This window comes from Haliotis cracherodii, unplaced genomic scaffold (genome assembly GCF_022045235.1).
Source record: "Haliotis cracherodii isolate W230 unplaced genomic scaffold, xgHalCrac1.p SCAF_15, whole genome shotgun sequence".
In the NCBI taxonomy this organism is placed as follows: domain Eukaryota; kingdom Metazoa; phylum Mollusca; class Gastropoda; order Lepetellida; family Haliotidae; genus Haliotis; species Haliotis cracherodii.
The window spans coordinates 24443722-24461377 of NW_027266270.1; the positions used below are offsets into that span (position 1 = coordinate 24443722).

The 17656-nt window shown below is 38.2% G+C and overlaps 1 protein-coding gene across 5 annotated transcripts in view; it reads right to left on the reverse strand.

The window, feature by feature from the left end:
- Positions 1–17656, reverse strand: part of LOC139462404 (kinesin-like protein KIF21A) — a 114457-nt gene that overhangs the window by 69607 nt on the left and 27194 nt on the right. For all 5 annotated transcript variants that reach the window (XM_071244100.1, XM_071244099.1, XM_071244097.1 and 2 more), the window contains exon 4: positions 12218–12400. In XM_071244100.1, coding sequence (XP_071100201.1) covers positions 12218–12400 — 183 coding nt within the window. The remainder of the gene's footprint in view (positions 1–12217; positions 12401–17656) is intronic.

Genomic DNA, 17656 nt, shown 5'->3' on the forward strand with positions numbered 1-17656 from the left:
GTTATCTGGCTTGAACGGTATATAGCAGTTGTAAGAACATGAACATATGAAACTTTAGTGGGAAACTTTATTGTTTGTAACAACGTGTAAGGGCTACTTCTTGCCCCTTCATCGGGAGAATTATTAACAAGATGAAGTAGCCTTGGCGACATGAAACTTTCACAGATAACAACTGTTATTGTTTGTAACTTTTCACCTATACATTCACCTGATGAAAGAGGCATGAAGTAGCCCTGGGCCCCGTTCCTCAAAGTGATCTTAGCACTAAGGTGATTCTAAGTCCCATACTTTAACATAGGCTTACGATCATCGCCACGCTAAGATCGCTTTGAGGAATGGGGCCCAGAACCGTCATTACAAACAATAAAGAAGCTTTTATACATAAAAGTTCATGACATAGATGAAAGCTGCTTTCTACTTTTTCATGGAGGAGAATTCATTCTCTGATCAGTTTGTGGTTAAATAGGGAGATAAAGCCTGACTCTGAGGTAACATTTTAGATTATAAACCCTTGGAGAGCTGGCTCTGTACAGTAAAACCATGCTTAGATCTATCCACTTCCCTTTCCGCTGCCTTCTGTCCCCTGGGGTTTTTACTTTCTCACACATAACCTGGGAGACATTCAAGCTTATCCAACCTAAACCCCACACTGGTACCAGCCGGCATCATTCATAAGATAGTTGCCTAGAAATCCAACACAACTGATGTTATCAAGACACATAATGATATTTTCATTCACTGAACATCATCTAATTCCTAACATTTTTACAACAAACATACACAAGCTATTTTTGCGGGGGCCCTATTATATAAGCCAACTGGTGCATGGACCTCTGACATTCGGGTTACGTAGTTTTCTGATTGAATCCAGCTCAGTTCCTCAGTGTTGTTATTGTAGAGGAGGAGACCAGACGGGTAGAGGAGGAGGCGGCAGAGGTGCAGCTATTCCTAGAGGTTGGCAAACACAAATCACATGTCCGAGTAGAGGCGACTGGCAATCAAGGGTAGATAAGTGAGGTCTGGACAACACCTGTCAGGGTCCACCGAGTCAATATGTCTATAGTCTCAGGTAGCTTAGAAAAACATGTGAGAATAAGTAACTCAATTGACGTCATGGACATTCCAGCATTGATAATTCTGAAGAACTGTTGCAGATGGTAAATTTGACATTAGCAGTTCATGAGTAGGAATAACTGGACAAGATAACAGTCTCAGCTTTATCAATGTTTCCCCCCAAATAGTTTTCAATAAAATCTCAATGTCAGAGAAGGATTCACCCAAGGGAAGAGCCTCTGATCCAAGGTCTCAATGGATTTAATACGGAACTGTATTCATTACTTACTATACATATGAAGTCCTCAGATCTAAAAATCACTGACCAGTACTGTGAAAGATTTCTAATGCACACACTACAGCCGTTTCTGATGTCCACAGTTTGTCCAGGTCATGAGAATGAAGCATTGCAGGGTTCGGTTCGGTTCGGTTCGGTTCGGTTCGGTTCCTGTTCTAGGACTTGACTGTTTGCCATCCAAAAAGTTAACAAGATATTTTTCAAGTTGGGCAATGATACAGCAGAATGTCATATCAAAAAGTGGCAAACTTAGGAACATGTCCCCAAACCATTTGTCTAAGCAAAATCGCTGAGCACTGAGATCAATATGGAAAGGTATTAAAAAAGGTGCTTTATTGTGTCCAATATCTATAAATCTATTAAAAAACTGTGATTATTTGAAATCTCATTAAAATCAGATCTTAGTTCTCGCTACCACTAAACAAGGATCTGAGGACATCCCATTACGGGTCACGTCAGACCGACCTTGCGCAAACTTTGACCAACCAATGGAATGACCAATCAGAAGGCAGCTTTCTAGTGCTTTACGGCACTAATTTCAAATTGGCGACTACGCTTCGAAACATATTTTGACAAATCCTCATTTACAAATTTATAACCTGTACAAAAGAACATTCTGGAATGGCTAATATAAGGTCTAGATTGAATAGATTCAATCGTTAAACTCGTAACTATTGTTGGAATACCTCGTGTTAATATTTTCGAGGTTGCATGATTAGAAATCACATTCCGACTGTCACTTTAATAATCTAGTAAGCAAAGCTCTGATTTGTCGGATGAAACGTTGTTCTGACGTGACCCCTAATGGGATGTCCTCAGATCTTTTTTAGCGATAGCGAGAACTAAGGTCTGATTTCAATGAGATTGGATTATTTGAGACATTCTTGGTTTCCATCTTAATTTAATTCATCTTCAGGTTATTTGCACAAATATGAAGGCAAATATGTCGGCAGGTGAGACTGCCTGTTAGTTGGGTTTCAAGGAACTGATCATATGCTATTCACACAATGATACCAAAATTGAGGGCATGGCCACTCTATAATACAAGGAATTTTGAACCCTCGTAAGCAAAGAGTCCAAATGTGTTCACAATTCAACAATGGTCGATTTTCGGGAAGCATTACCACCTGATTCATAGTCACCTCTAACAACCAGCATAAGTTGTTGGGGACCAATTCTAACCCAGAATTTCCTAAATGGTTTCGTCGTGTGCATCTCGGAGTTGCCGTTAAAAAAAAGTATTCGACCACATGACAAAATAAGGTAATTACAAAAATTTACGTGACCAATACAACTAAAAAGCAAACTGCATGATTGAATACATGATGAATGGGATTCGATTTGTCAGTGGTGTTAACTTGAGATGTTATCAAAGACAAATTCTCTTGGCAAGAACCATTAAGAATACAAGCACTTCCTACAGGTCTGCTATGGCACACATGCTAGAAACCTGCTACAATTAGACTCACACTCTTGCCAAGTTTTCTAAATCAGTCTCTGTGCTGACATTTCCGTCTCTTTGGGAGCCTAACATTGCTATTCGAAACATCACGGTTTTACATCACCAGTTACACTTTAACATCATCAGAGTTAAGCTTTTAGATGCCTGCTGGAAAAGATTGGCTGCATAAACCTGAGTCAAGATAATCTACTAATGAGCATTTGTATATCCTATTAAACTATACAAAACATATACTTATGGAAATAAATAAGAGAACAATGAAAAATATAGGTAATAAACGTTACTGTCAGTATATTTGAAACAGCGCACCTACAAATTCAACACGTCAGAATCAAATGTTGAGATGTGTTTGTATGCATTGTTTCCAACGCATATTGTGTAGACAAAGCTCAGGAACCCATGACAGCATATCATTTTACTGTGTCTAAAATTATGTGTTCCCTCATTCATTTCCAGCTCGCTGACTTGGTTGATGCAACTAGTCCCATGCCTTACTGTACCATAATTAATCCCATGCCTTACTGTAAAATAACTAGTTATTGTACAGTAAGACATGGGACTAGTTATTGTACAAGGCATGGGACTAGTTAATGTACAGTAAAACATGGGATTAACTCTTTCAACAACGTAGGCCGGTATAATATCGGCCAAGGAGCATCGAGTCCCCAGAAACCATAGGCCGAAACTAGTCCCATGCCTTACTGTACAATAACTTGTCCCTTGCCTTACTGTACAATAACTTGTCCCTTGCCTTACTATATAATAACTTGTCCCTTGCCTTACTGTACAATAACTAGTCCCATGCCTTACTGTACAATAACTAGTCCCATGCCTTACTGTACAATAACTAGTCCCATGCCTTACTGTACAATAACTAGTCCCTTGCCTTACTGTACAATAACTAGTCCCATGCCTTACTGTACAATAACTAGTCCCTTGCCTTACTGTACAATAACTAGTCCCATGCCTTACTGTACAATAACTAGTCCCTTGCCTTACTGTACAATAACTAGTTCTATGCCTTAATGTAAAAAACTAGTTCTGTGCCTTACTGTAATATCCATCATACTTTTCTGCATTCAAAGATGGATGGAAGACATAACAAACACTGCCTTTGTTCCAACTTCACTGAATACAATACAAGGTAATATGGTCTCAGATTATCAATACACCTACATTTTAACTAAGACATACAAAAAGAAACAAAGAACTTGATGAAAATAGTCCAACAGACTCTCATATCATACATTTTCTAACATATTCATGTCACTACACAGATATGTGCACACAAAAAGCATTTCTCTCGTCTCCAGGTCTAATATATGAGCTGGTGAGAGAAAAAATATCCCCATTTTCCAGTCTCAAATAGGATGGCCTTCTGAGTGTAATGACAAGGGTGGCATTTGAAGTCATTACAAGGCAATAAGCCTGAGGATGAGAACTATTACTGGTAACCTGTTCATGCAACCTATGACATGTGCTACCACCTAACCTTTACCACAGCAGGAAAATACACTGTCAATCCGCATAAACATATCTGAAACAGAACTGCATTTCAATTAAGGATATTTTGGATGACATTTAAATATGGAGCGGCTGTAGCCTTGAAGTTCTTTATCCAATCTAAACTACCACCTCCCGAATCTTGACAGGTGTCGACATTGAGTTACAATCCAATCAATAATGAATTCTAGAGTTCCAGTAGAGTTTCCTTATATTCATGACTAGTCTCCCCTGGATCAAAGGGCTATTACTGTCTGTAAAGTTTAGTATATGTGTGATAACTTGTTGGAAATGGAACGGTGCAAGTAATGTAATCGATCCATTACTTCAGAAATTGCAATTCCACAAAAAGCAAGGAATAAGACTGACTTACGCATCATTTTCTTTTCCTTTTTCCCCAAAAGATCTTAAAGGGAAAGTTCACACAAAAATGAAACTCTCTTTACCTTTCTTGGTTATAAAACAAATTTAAAACAATTAAAATGATTTTGCTAACTTCAACGTCAGCTGTACAAAGCCACTTTGTCTTAAATGCAGGGGTCCGGAAAATTTAAAATCCCAATCGGACATTTGCATTAAGGCCACGCCCCCTTCAAATAGCGTATTTTAGTACGACTTTTGACACACATTACAAGTTTATGTATTCATAATATGATGAATTATGAATTGTTTCAATTTAAATTGTTTAATTCACCGGACAATTAATAACAAATAATATCATAAAAAAAATTGATATCGATCGTCCGAGAAAGCAAAATGGCGGTCAATCAAGATTCAATATACGACTAGCTACTGAAAACAATAAAATCTGCAAATCTTCATTGTATGTCAACCAAGGGAAAGTCGTTAGCCACGACTTACAAAATGATCGTCTAGACTTTGAGCATGTTGAAGGTTTGGCAGATCCGCTCGACTGATCTGCATCGGTCGACTGGCTGTCGTCACGCTTTCGCTTCTTGTCTGAGGTTACGTATCGTAACATTGTGAGGATAATGAGGTACATCGATGATGCAAGGTATTTATGTACAGTTGTAAACACCTTTCACGCAAATTAACAAGATGCTCTCAGTAATTAATCCTCAATTAATCAGTGTCATCTCAGTTTATTGCCTATTACAGTGATTGACCAATTGGACTATCATGTAGGTACAGCAATCAAAACAAACAAAGCTTGTCAGTGTAGATAATCTTAATTGTGTTGCAACTGCAGACAGAAACTGCTCAGTTCTAACTGTGGATTATGTCCGGTCAAAATTTAAGAATGTCCGGACAATACTTTTTGAAATGTCTGGTAAGCAATATTTTAAACCGGACATTTGAGATTCCCAATCGGACATGTCCGGCGCATATGACGGTTTCCGGACCCCTGTGTCACAAATGGCACTACAAATATTGCAGGTCAAATAGCAGGGTTGAACCAGTGTGTTTCTCTCATGCTCTCATATACTTTCCTGTTCTTGTACCATCTCTTTATCTATCTCACATATACATATCACATCTCCCCTAGTGACTACACCAGCCAAACAGTACATCTATCTCATGTAACCCTCCAGTCACGATATCACATCTCCCCTAGTGACTACATTAGCCAAACAGTACATCTATCTCATGTAGCCCTCCAGTCCCGATATCACATCTCCCCTAGTGACTACACCAGCCAAACAGTACATCTATCTCATGTAACCCTCCAGTCACGATATCACATCTCCCCTAGTGACTTCATTAGCCAAACAGTACATCTATCTTATGCAACCCTCCAGTCCTGATATCACATCTCCCTTAGTGACTACACCAGCCAAACAGTACATCTATCTCATGTAACCCTCCAGTCACGATATCACATCTCCCTTAGTGACTACACCAGCCAAACAGTACATCTATCTCATGTAACCCTCCAGTCACGATATCACATCTCCCTTAGTGACTACACCAGCCAAACAGTACATCTATCTCATGTAACCCCCCAGTCCTGATATCACATCTCCCCTAGTGACTACACCAGCCAAACAGTACATCTATCTCATATAACCCTCCAGTCCCGATATCACATCTCCCTTAGTGACTACACCAGCCAAACAGTACATCTATCTCATATAACCCTCCAGTCCCGATATCACATCTCCCCTAGTGACTACACCAGCCAAACAGTACATCTATCTCATGTAACCCTCCAGTCACGATATCACATCTCCCCAAGTGACTACACCAGCCCACCAGTGTATGTCTTGACTGTCCAATTTCCAGACCCTGCTCAGGGAAAGGTCAACAACTACATTAACAAAAACACACACACAGATATTTCAGGGACATTGATTAAGAGCATTTTTTCGCTGGTTGTTTCAATAAGGATCGTGGTTGCGTCCTGCTGTATGAGCTTCAGGCAATAACCACAAACTCCACAGCCACATAAACTGGTTTTACTCACAGTTCCAAGTACGTGAGAGTATGCATTCAGTGGTGAGAGGTGATGGTTGTAGAGGAAGTGCAATAGCTTGTTTAACACATGGAGGGGCAGTTAAAGGCGTCATCATGATGTCTTTAAAGGCTATCTCATGATGGGAAATCACAGGTCGCATCAAACAGGCTGACACTTTAAGTGCTGAGTTTGAAATAGTTAAATGAAAAATCGAAAACTGAACATACTATCATACACTGCAATTACCAACATCAAAAAAAGAGTTTTTGTAATAAACAAAGAGGATTAACATGTCATTATTGCTACATCATAAATACTAACATCTTTAAAAAAAACAAAAATAAAAAACCATTTGAGCCTGTTACAGCCCGAACAAGGCTCTAACATCATTTTATCAATACACTTGAACTATTGGCTGTGCTAACTAGACTGAACAGATTTTTACTGGACTTAAGCTTAAACAAACCTTTTTTATGTTCTCATTACTTGTTCAAAAGAACAATCAATATTCTTTTTCCCCAAACAATCATTATAGTAACTTTAATTTCAATGACATCAGAATTTGCATCACTCTCCTACCCAGAGTTCCATGTAGCCATCCTAGTACATCCTCTGCCAAGGGCCAGCGATATGGTAGTATTTGTGAAATGTTTTTCGTCTGTTTCATTTTTGATGAGTCAACACATTTAGATAAACATGTCACAGAATGGTTAGCATTCATTGAGGAAATATCCTAAAAAATAAAAACCTATTTCCATTTGCGTATTTATCCTTTGTTTACATTGGCTGTACGGCTGTACGTGCTGCTGTTGAAGCCCTAGTGAGACCTAGCGATACGGTCACTTTGATGTAGAGAGATATATTAGCATGCACCTCACTGTTGCTACTGTCTAAAGATATCTTAACAATTGTGCAAAACAATCTGTGAAGTGCACTCAAAGAATTTAATAAGGCTGTAGTGCAATAATTTCAGAATTAGCATGTATGTTTACAAACAAAAGAAAAGTCCGATCACATGACATGCAAACTAGCCTGTGGCAGTGGTATAATGCTAAGTCATCACTGCACTGGAAGGTGTATTTGAATGTCGACATTCCCCCATAAGAAAACCAAAATAGAAAGTCCATAGAGGAAGACCGATTTTGTCTTCAAACCTGCAACAATCCCCTAAGTGTGACCTTATCAATTATTGACTTGGTGAAAGTGGCTGCATCTGCAACAGATGCAGGCCTCAACATGTTGCATCAATTCTATACTGACAATCTTCAGGATACTCTCTCCTGCAACAGATGTATTGACAAGTTCTACTGAAAAGATCTCGGCTATCTAAAATAATAGTGCCACAGCCTGGTAGCTCACCTGGAATATGTAGTCAACAATTATGTCCACGAAGAAAGCCATTTAACCACTGATATCAAAATAAATTCTAAAAACTAACATTTAAATCTAATGATCTATAGCATATATGTCATCATAAAGGTTTAACTCCTTCAGGCAACTTCAGAAGGGAAGAAGCCTTAGGTTTATATGATTTTGAGAGAATGTAAGACCATGGTCAAAACAAGCTCAATTGTTTAAAACTTTGATGTGTTGACAAATAAACAAATAGCCAATTTCATGATATTTTGTTCAAGTAATGACAAAAAAAAAGAAGAGCTTTTTCAACATGGCCGCCATGGCGACCATATTGAAAATCTGATCAAACCTCTTGAACATATTGGGACGTCATTGATTGGAACAAGCATGTGAAGTCTCAGCTTCATTGGTCAAGTTGTTTCTGAGATGAAATTTACAGTTCAAGAACATTTTGAGTGAACTTAGGAGCATGGGTCTAAGCGCCATGGTCAAAACAAGGTTAACAAATATGGGGAAAAAAACTGTACTGAGCACCACTACAAACTACAAATATACACATATTTCATCACCTTTTGAACAAAAATAACGGCGTAATGGCCACAAATAAGCTTTTTGTGGCAATCATTGAAAATTGGATTCAAATCTCCTGAACAGATTCAGGTGTTATCACTGGTGAGAACAATCAAGTGATGTTTCAGTTTCATTGGTCCAGTGGTTTTTCTGAGGAGAACTTTACAGATGCTGTTGATGCTGAGGCTGGGGCAAGCAGGGCATGACATTTAGCTCATTTGACATTCAGTCAGGTGAGCTAAAAATCAAACTATGAATCTTTTTAAATCTGACCCATAAAATAATTGAGGATAACATTTTGTCCGAATAAGTGCTGTAACGTGATAAATTTCCATGTTTCTGAGAAGGCTGTCCGTATGGTAGTGTGTGAACAATTTATAGCACTTTACGAACGAACTAGCATTAACTACAATGGCAAGATCTGCAGTTACTACTTCCATCACCAAGCTTAATCAATGTCTGCAAGGTAAATACCTTCGACAGCTAGCTCACACTGATAATCTTAGAAGATTGTTTCATCCAGTATTGAGTTGACAACACACAGGATAGATAGTCCCATGATCATTCTGGGATCAATAAGAATGGGCAAGGCAACTGAGTTTTGCAAATTTGCAGCCATGCCTCATACAAAAGGTTGGGAAAATGTTTAAATGGCCTGTTTGTTGACGGTTCTGAAGATTTGTAAAAGACTAGAAAATATTACATTACAAATAAATCAGTGTAGACTTTCCCATAAACAATTTAAGAAATCTTTTAAAGTTATCAGTCAGTGACTTACAGACTCCATCAGTGCAGGGGATGAAGTTCAAACCCATTGTAATACAAGCAACACCCGCAGATCAGTCAAAACTTAACATATATTTTCACAAATCTGCAAAAAATATCCAGTACGGACTTGTCATCTACGGTGACATCTACCTAATGTTAAAAGTGGTGGTAGTCACTAAGTCCTGCTGATGTACCAACTATCACTGAATATAACAAGAGTGAGTCAGTTGTGTTTAACGCCGCTTTTAACAGTATTCCAGTTATATCACCGCGTGTCAGCTTAATGTGGGAGGAAAGCCCGAAGTGATGCAGGCCACCCGTGCCCCGAATATAACAAGAGACACCAGACTGTGTTCTCATTCCAGCAGGACCCTAACCGGGTATCTGACACTCATCTTTCACACAGCCTGGTGTCCATCTCACCACAGGTGAGTATAATCCCACAGTCTTGTGTTGGGATGTACATGATACCCCTGTGAAAATGTCAACAGATTACATGACAGCTGCTGCGGCAACATCCCTCCATCCATCTGTCTACGATGAGTAATAAATTGATTGGCTGTAAATCATTTATCTTTTACAACAATTCAATACTGAAAAGCTACAGATGTTGAACAGCTGTTCGGCAGGCAAGGCATCTTAGAAAATACTTTTTGCAGTAAATCCAAACCAACAGCATACCATAGTTAATCATACAATATTCAAGTCAGTACTTCTCATATATATATACCATATTTCATATAGCTGTGAAGTAGGTCAAGTTTAAATATTTAATCAAAATCACACATAATACTAAAATCATTTCAATAATATCCTGTATGAATGTGGAGATAATCCTGCCAAAAGAATACATGAAGTGTTAGAAATCAAGGAGTGGGTTCCTTGATTCTTGATTTGTTTGCTGTAGTATTCGAGTCTTAGGGATGGATAACTTAGGGTCAAGACAAGAACCCATAGATTTTCATTCTTATTTGGAACAATGACATTATCTATACTGACTAACATTGATGATAACAAACAAAAAGGGTTCATTTTTCTTCTTAACGGTATATGAATTTTCCAATTTCACATAGGTATGAGGCCTGCTTCAAAACCTCAATAAAATAAAAATACTAAAAAGTGCTTCGTCATCTTAGATAATATAATCTTTCCTCTGAAACCATTGTGAAAACCAGTGTAATCATGCAGATAATTACACCACGAAGAACACTTCAACATACTAAATAAACCCTTAGAGCATATCAAGGTTATGGCTTCGTGTGGCTGTTCAACTTTTGTTATTGAGAGTAGGGTAAAATTCACGCTGCTTAAAGCAATATTCCAGCCATATCATGGCTGGGGGACAGCAGAAATGAATGGGCTTTGCATCAGTTGACTACTTTGTCAAATGTTTTTGTCTATGCTATTTATCTCAAAATTCACATATATATGTGTTTTATCACAAATAACTCCCCGTCAATCAGGAATGCAGCTGCCCTTGAACAAATCTGGATGATGACAATACTTCCTTTTAAAGGAAAAAGTCTCAGTGGGGGTAAAAAATGAAATTTCATGTGAAAAAGAGTAATGTTAATAGTACCATCCCATGATGCTGATTTTGCTTTGCCATTTTTGTTAGGCCAAGACGTACGTGAAGCATGGGAACACATGCACTGATGCTAGTAATGTAGCCTCACGTGACAGCATCACTATTTTAAAAACAGGGCAACGGCATTCGACAACCTCATGAGTCCCATACATAGGGGCCACATTTCAACAAACACATTGTATTTTGTACAACTTTGGTAAATAAAAATTACATTTACTTACGAAAGTATTTAATTCAAGCTGTTGTTTGGGGGGAAGCGAGCCCTCCTCACCCTGTTATCTTAGCGATGCCACAAAAAAATGGCGCCAACATCATTTGCGGAATGTGTCCAGTATCCTGCATTCTTGCCAAAACATGCGGTCAAAGCACCACACTTTCAAAAAAATTTATCATGTGACAATACATTATTAACTGTATAGCAGAAAGACAATGAGATGTTTCTGGTTCCGAAAAATATAAGTGTACATGCAATTTGTTCCCTGTAGAATGCTACACATGACCGGTACATTAACAAGTTGATCTCCATGATATTTTATACATGTAAATAATTTGTGAAAAAAAAAGTCCAAAATCTCAATATGGAGAGGACAAGCTCAATAGCATAACTTTAGGCTCAAAAGCATAATGGTAGGCATTTCTGCAATAGCTATGAGCCACAAGAGCAAACCTCATGTTTTACACAGACAATAACTTGTTGCAAGGAAAACATTAGGTCACAGCAACTATGAGTTATAACTATGACTAACTGACAAAGTGTATTGGGATCTTACTTCGATTATTGCACCCTTAGTGATGTGCTACAGTGTGCGTGTTGTGTGTGGCTGCTTGCACTAGTACAGAAAAATGCCAGTTTTGTAGTGCTAGTCCACTTAAGATACCATGTCAAAATTCAATGGATACCCCTCTCAGACACAGTATACTGACTCCAAGCCAACCAATCCTTGTTTTATCCCCTTAATGCAAAGCGCCAGGCAGGGTAACAAGTACCATTGTTTAACATTGTTTGGTATGATGCAACTTGTGTCTTCGGCGTGATGAGCGAACGCTTTAACCACTAGGCCACCCCACTGCCCCCATAAAACAACAGAGGCAGTCCAGATACATAGCACTTGTTTGACGGGTTCCTTGTCCACTGCACATAGAGCTCATTCACAACTTTGAAAATAGGACAAATCCGGAGAAATGCTTGTCTAGTCTGCTTACCTCCATGAACTGTGCATTGACTCTAAAGTCAGGGGGAGGTTCATCATTGGCCAAAGCCTCCTTGCGTCTTGATTCAATTCCTTGAAAAAGATGATCAACAGCTCGGGGTATTATGCCTACTTCCGATTGGACAGTGTTTACGTCAAATCCTGTTCCCATGGTGTATGTTTTACCAGATCCAGTCTGAAAAGGGAAACACGAAAACTTGTAAAGATAAAAATAATTAATATCTACAATGACCCTTGCAAACTTCAGAAAACATGTTAATTTGGGTTTCATCTTATTAACAACATTGTGGGTCCAGATTTCAGAAAACAAGGGACATCTGATCATGCTGATATTAATAATTTTCAAACTTCATTTTCATCTTTTACAAATAAGACACAAAGCAATTTCATTAGAACAATATTTCACATACTTTCCACATATCCTGATGACTGTTTGATAAGACAGACATACAGATGGCCAACTGAAGCTTACTACCTTGTCTCTTTTACAAATTACCCTGACTTATGTGCGGCTGTGTATTGGCAAAAACAATGTATTGCAATAAATTGAGAAACAGCTATCTATATTGCAATATAATGGGAGCTACAGCGTTTGATAGTGATTGACACTGATTGTACATGCAGATCCTATTTTCTACATGCTAAAGTAATTATTACTCAGAATGGTCAGTCGCTGCCATTTTGTAGTCACAAATTACGCATCGGTAATGCAGTACATCGGTAACAAGTAATAGGTGAGGTGAGGTAAAATGGGGTTTAACGTCGCGTCCAAGATTATTGCACTTATATAGCGACGTGCATGTACGTGTGTGTGTTTGTGTGGCTGCTTGTACTAACTAGTCCGGACTGATGCCAATTTATAGTGCTAGCCCACTGAGATACCATGCCGCAGTTTAACATGAATACCCCACTCAGACACAGTATACTGACTCCGAGCCGACCAGTCCTTGTTTTAGCCCCTTAATGTGGAGAGCCAGGCAGGGTAACAACAAGTACCATCTTTTGGTATGACACGGCTGGGGATCGAACCCCGGACCTTCCGCTCTCCGGGCAGACGCTCTACCACTAGACCACGGAGGCGGTGCCTAACAAGTAATACAATGAACCAAGAAACAATACCTCAACAAGAGGTGATCATACCGAAAGAACATCAGATTTGTCAATATCTGCACAAAATACATACTAAAATTGTAAGTAACCCTCATTCAACCTTCAACAGCCATTAAACAGTCACTAGTAATAATATCTAGTTACAATGTTACTGGTTAGACCAAGATGATTTACCATTATATCCTCTTGTCTACACAATAGTTCAATAAAATATTAACAAACCACCATCACCTTGAGTTGTGAATTGGTAAAAATTGGTTTTATCCTTGGGTTTGAAGAAATAATCAATGGTATAGGACAATCATAAACATACAGAATTGCGTCTCTGTATCTTTACTGTAACCTTGTAAATGAAATAGAAAATGATGTTCAGTGTGTGTTTATACATGTTTTACTGGATGTTAATGCCATCCCCCCCAACCCCCAAAATGAGTTATGAACTAACCAAATTGTAGAAAAATTGATTACAGGATGTCTGATTGATTCTTGTTTGCCAACTAATGTGAATCAATCATAAATGAATTTGATTAATTGGATCAAGACAACATTCAACAACAATTTAGTTTGTAGTATTGAACAAAGTCATAAACTTACTATTAAAGTAAGTCTCCAATGTTAGGACCAGGAACCTGACATACATTTGCAATTTTGAATGGTGGGCTAATATTGATTTATATCATATTGGGTGACTGATGTTATAAACATTGTAATATAATACCCCTAAAACAGTGACTTGTGTGAGTCTTTAGGTACAAACTTTCTGCTGGATCTCTCAACTTTAAAAGTAAAACATGGTGCTGGAACATATGCTTAACTAATTAACAATATAAAGTTTAAATTGCCAGTATAATATGATACCAGTAAGATGAGTAAGTGACGTTTTGGTTTGAGTGAGCATGTTTTTACGCTGCTCTTAGCAATATTCCAGCAATATCATGGCGGGGGTCACCAGAAATAGACTTCACACATTGTACGCATGTGGGGAATCGAACCCTGGCCTTTGGCTAGACAATCGAATGCTTTAACCACAAGGCTACCCCACCACCCAACATTTTGTTTGCTATTTAAACTTGAAATATATTACTTGTGTTACAACAAAAAAGCAAATACTTTTTCAGCATTTAAGTTATTTATTACATAATGATTGATATGTTGCACTTAATATAATATAAAAAACTGTTGAAATATCTTGTGTGAAAGTTTCCAGAAGTTTTCCATGAAGGAAGATGGGTACCTTAGAGTGAGTGAGTTGAGTTTAATGCTACTTTTAACATTATTCAAGTTATATCATGGCGTGTCAGCTTCATGTGGGAGGAAAGCTTGAAGTGATGCAGGTTTCAGACGTTTACCACTTCGGTGAAACCCACAAGCATGGGGATGGCACTGACAAACCTAGAAACATAATTGGGGTGAACCAAGAAGGAACGCAACGAATCGCGGCTCCTTAGACGACTGGACCACCCGTGCCCCCGGTGCCTTAGACTGCAGCATGGACACAAAGCACTCCAAACACTGGAGAACTAGTTACTGGCATTAACATTATTTACAGTACACTCCCCACTATCAATAAGATATTTAGCAAACAAAATTTGTATACTGATACCCTACTATGCTACAACACTGTGTCAACAATACCATAAATGACCATCTCCATCACGTTTCAATGTATATATGTCATTTGTGCCATTGACAACACATGACCAACACGGCACTCAACCATGTAATGTGACCCATACAAGTCATGATACAGATAATCCATAACATACAAACACTACACATTATTACAAGCATAGGTTCATCGCATGGAGACACACAGCACAGAGCCACAACCTCTGCCACAATTACTGATGCTATCCAGTTTCAACAGATAAAAGGACAGGGCGCCAGGTCATATTTTGCAATCGGATCAGGAAAGAAAGGGAGAGGGACAGAACAGGGTATGCAAGTCTGCCAATCTAAATCAAGAGCCCCACCCACGATGAATCCAAGTAAATCCTGTGTAAATATGTTCAGTGGACTAGTTGCGTGGTATGGAGCAAGGCGATACACAACAAAACAGTTGGTCAGAATAGTCTTCCCTGCCTCAGGCATTAACTTGGCCTGAGGAAAACAGACTAGCAGCTAACACTTGCAACCACAGTTTGACTTTGAAAAGAAGGAAGAATCTGTGTCAGAAGTTTAGATGAAAAATATTTTAAGAATCTTTGCAAGTGCATGATTGGTTAGATTTATTTGTCTAGTGTCAGTAGACCGATCTCAAAAAGATTGATGTGGGAGATTGAGTGAGAGTACTTTCAGAATAATGTTGCAAACCAAAATAATTTAATGATTGTATTTCTCAATGCATATAAACTATCTAATACTTGATTGTTCCAGTTATCAAATCAGGCACAATTCGCTGATCAAAATTTGTAATATTGTATTACCTTAACTTGTTACAATGTATTTATTGCAATATTTAATGACACCAATATCTGAGCTACATCAAAGGGCCTGCAAATGATTTTATTAGGACCAGACAAACTATTTGACAGGAATGACCCCAAATCAGCAAAGGCACTCTACTGCAGCCATGTTGGTGAGCTCTTTCAACAAGCACGGGGTACTCAAGTGACCCATTTAACTCTGGACACCTCAAGCGCATAATCTAGTCTACACTAAAACTTTGTCTCTGAAAATATACAAGTTTGATAGAAACTAACAAATTGAGAAGGAGCCCCAGTGAGATGGGAGATCAAAATCTAGACTTGCTTCATTTAGGGCTATAGTGCGGAAATGTTCAAATTTTGAACTTCAAAATACAAAAAAAAAATGTAATACAGTTCAGTTACCGTGTGAGAGACTAAATCTAGCCATGTGACTATGTACTATTTTGACAGTAGCTGTTCATTCACTCAAAATGTTTACCAAAGCGTAAATTCATATATCTAAGATAGGGGTATCACGATAAATCAAAATATCAATATATTGCTATTGGTTACATTTAGCACTTAAAGTCAATAAATCGATTGTTAAATCAGTTTCCGATCAATAGTATCGATTGCAGTTAGAAATATTGATAGTTTCGATTGTATTTACCATATCAATAAAATACACGCAAGGCTGTTCAAATTTGGTTTTCTTTTGATCATGAGTGGTAGTAAGTTACAAGTATGGTAATGTGGAATTTTCTTTTACTTTGAATATTATGGTAAAGAAAAAACAAATCAGTCATATCTCAAACTTTACTTTTTATTTGTTGTTATGGTTTTCACATTCAACTCTAAAATCCATCTAAAATGATACACTGAAAATTATTGATATTTATCGCAGTAGTTGCTTCCAATATCGATAGTTATCGCAATACAATGTAGTTTCTTTCAATATCAATAGTTACCACAATAGTGATTTCCAGACCAATAGTCGACCCTGATCTAAGATGTACAATGTATTTTAAAATAACCATATACATACAATGAAGCCATGACATTCCATAACACCCTTGACCCAGCAAAATTTTGTCACCTTTGCTTAAAACCTACATGTACTAAAGGTTTGAAAGGTTTCCTTCTGCCTAATGTATGCAATGGCACAACTTTCTCTTTCATGGGATCCCATAATCTTTATTTGTTCAATACAGTGCGTAACTGAAGCAAGACATGCGCCAACATTAACACACAATAGCGTCAAGCCCACTTAAATAAGGTCACAACACTATGGCAGTTTGATCTGTGGGTTGCATACCGGCTTTACAGTCCACATAATAGCAATAGCACTGAAAGTTGGAACCAGTATATAGAAGTAATCAAAAACCTATATCCATACAAATGAAGAACAGGTCTGTTGGACCTGTATACAAAATGTCAGCGATCAAAGTGGTTCGATGATCACAAGTAGTCAGATTTTTATGGCTACATGTGCGTGTACTACTGCCAAGGGTGTAGAATGGCTCAGCCATGTGACTGAACGGTGGGGTGATGATGAGTTGACAGCTAAATGACAGTATTGGAATGTCTAGCAGTCTCAGATAAGATCGAAGTTAAGACTCCCCTGCACAAATAACATATAATGATAGCCATGGCTGCTTTGTTGAACAGGGTCCCCTTCCACAAAGCAATCTTCAAGGGATAAGACCATCGTAACTACCTTAACATGAAACTTACGATAGTCATAGTGGTACGATCCCCTTGTGGAACCGTCACAGCCCTGAGGGCATTCTCACTTCTTATAAATAGGAAAAAACTAAAACATTCCATGTTACCTTGGTCCATCTTGCATATTCTTCTGACAATGATGTGAAATATTGGGGTTGTAAAAATACACGGGGCCTCTATTTTCTATT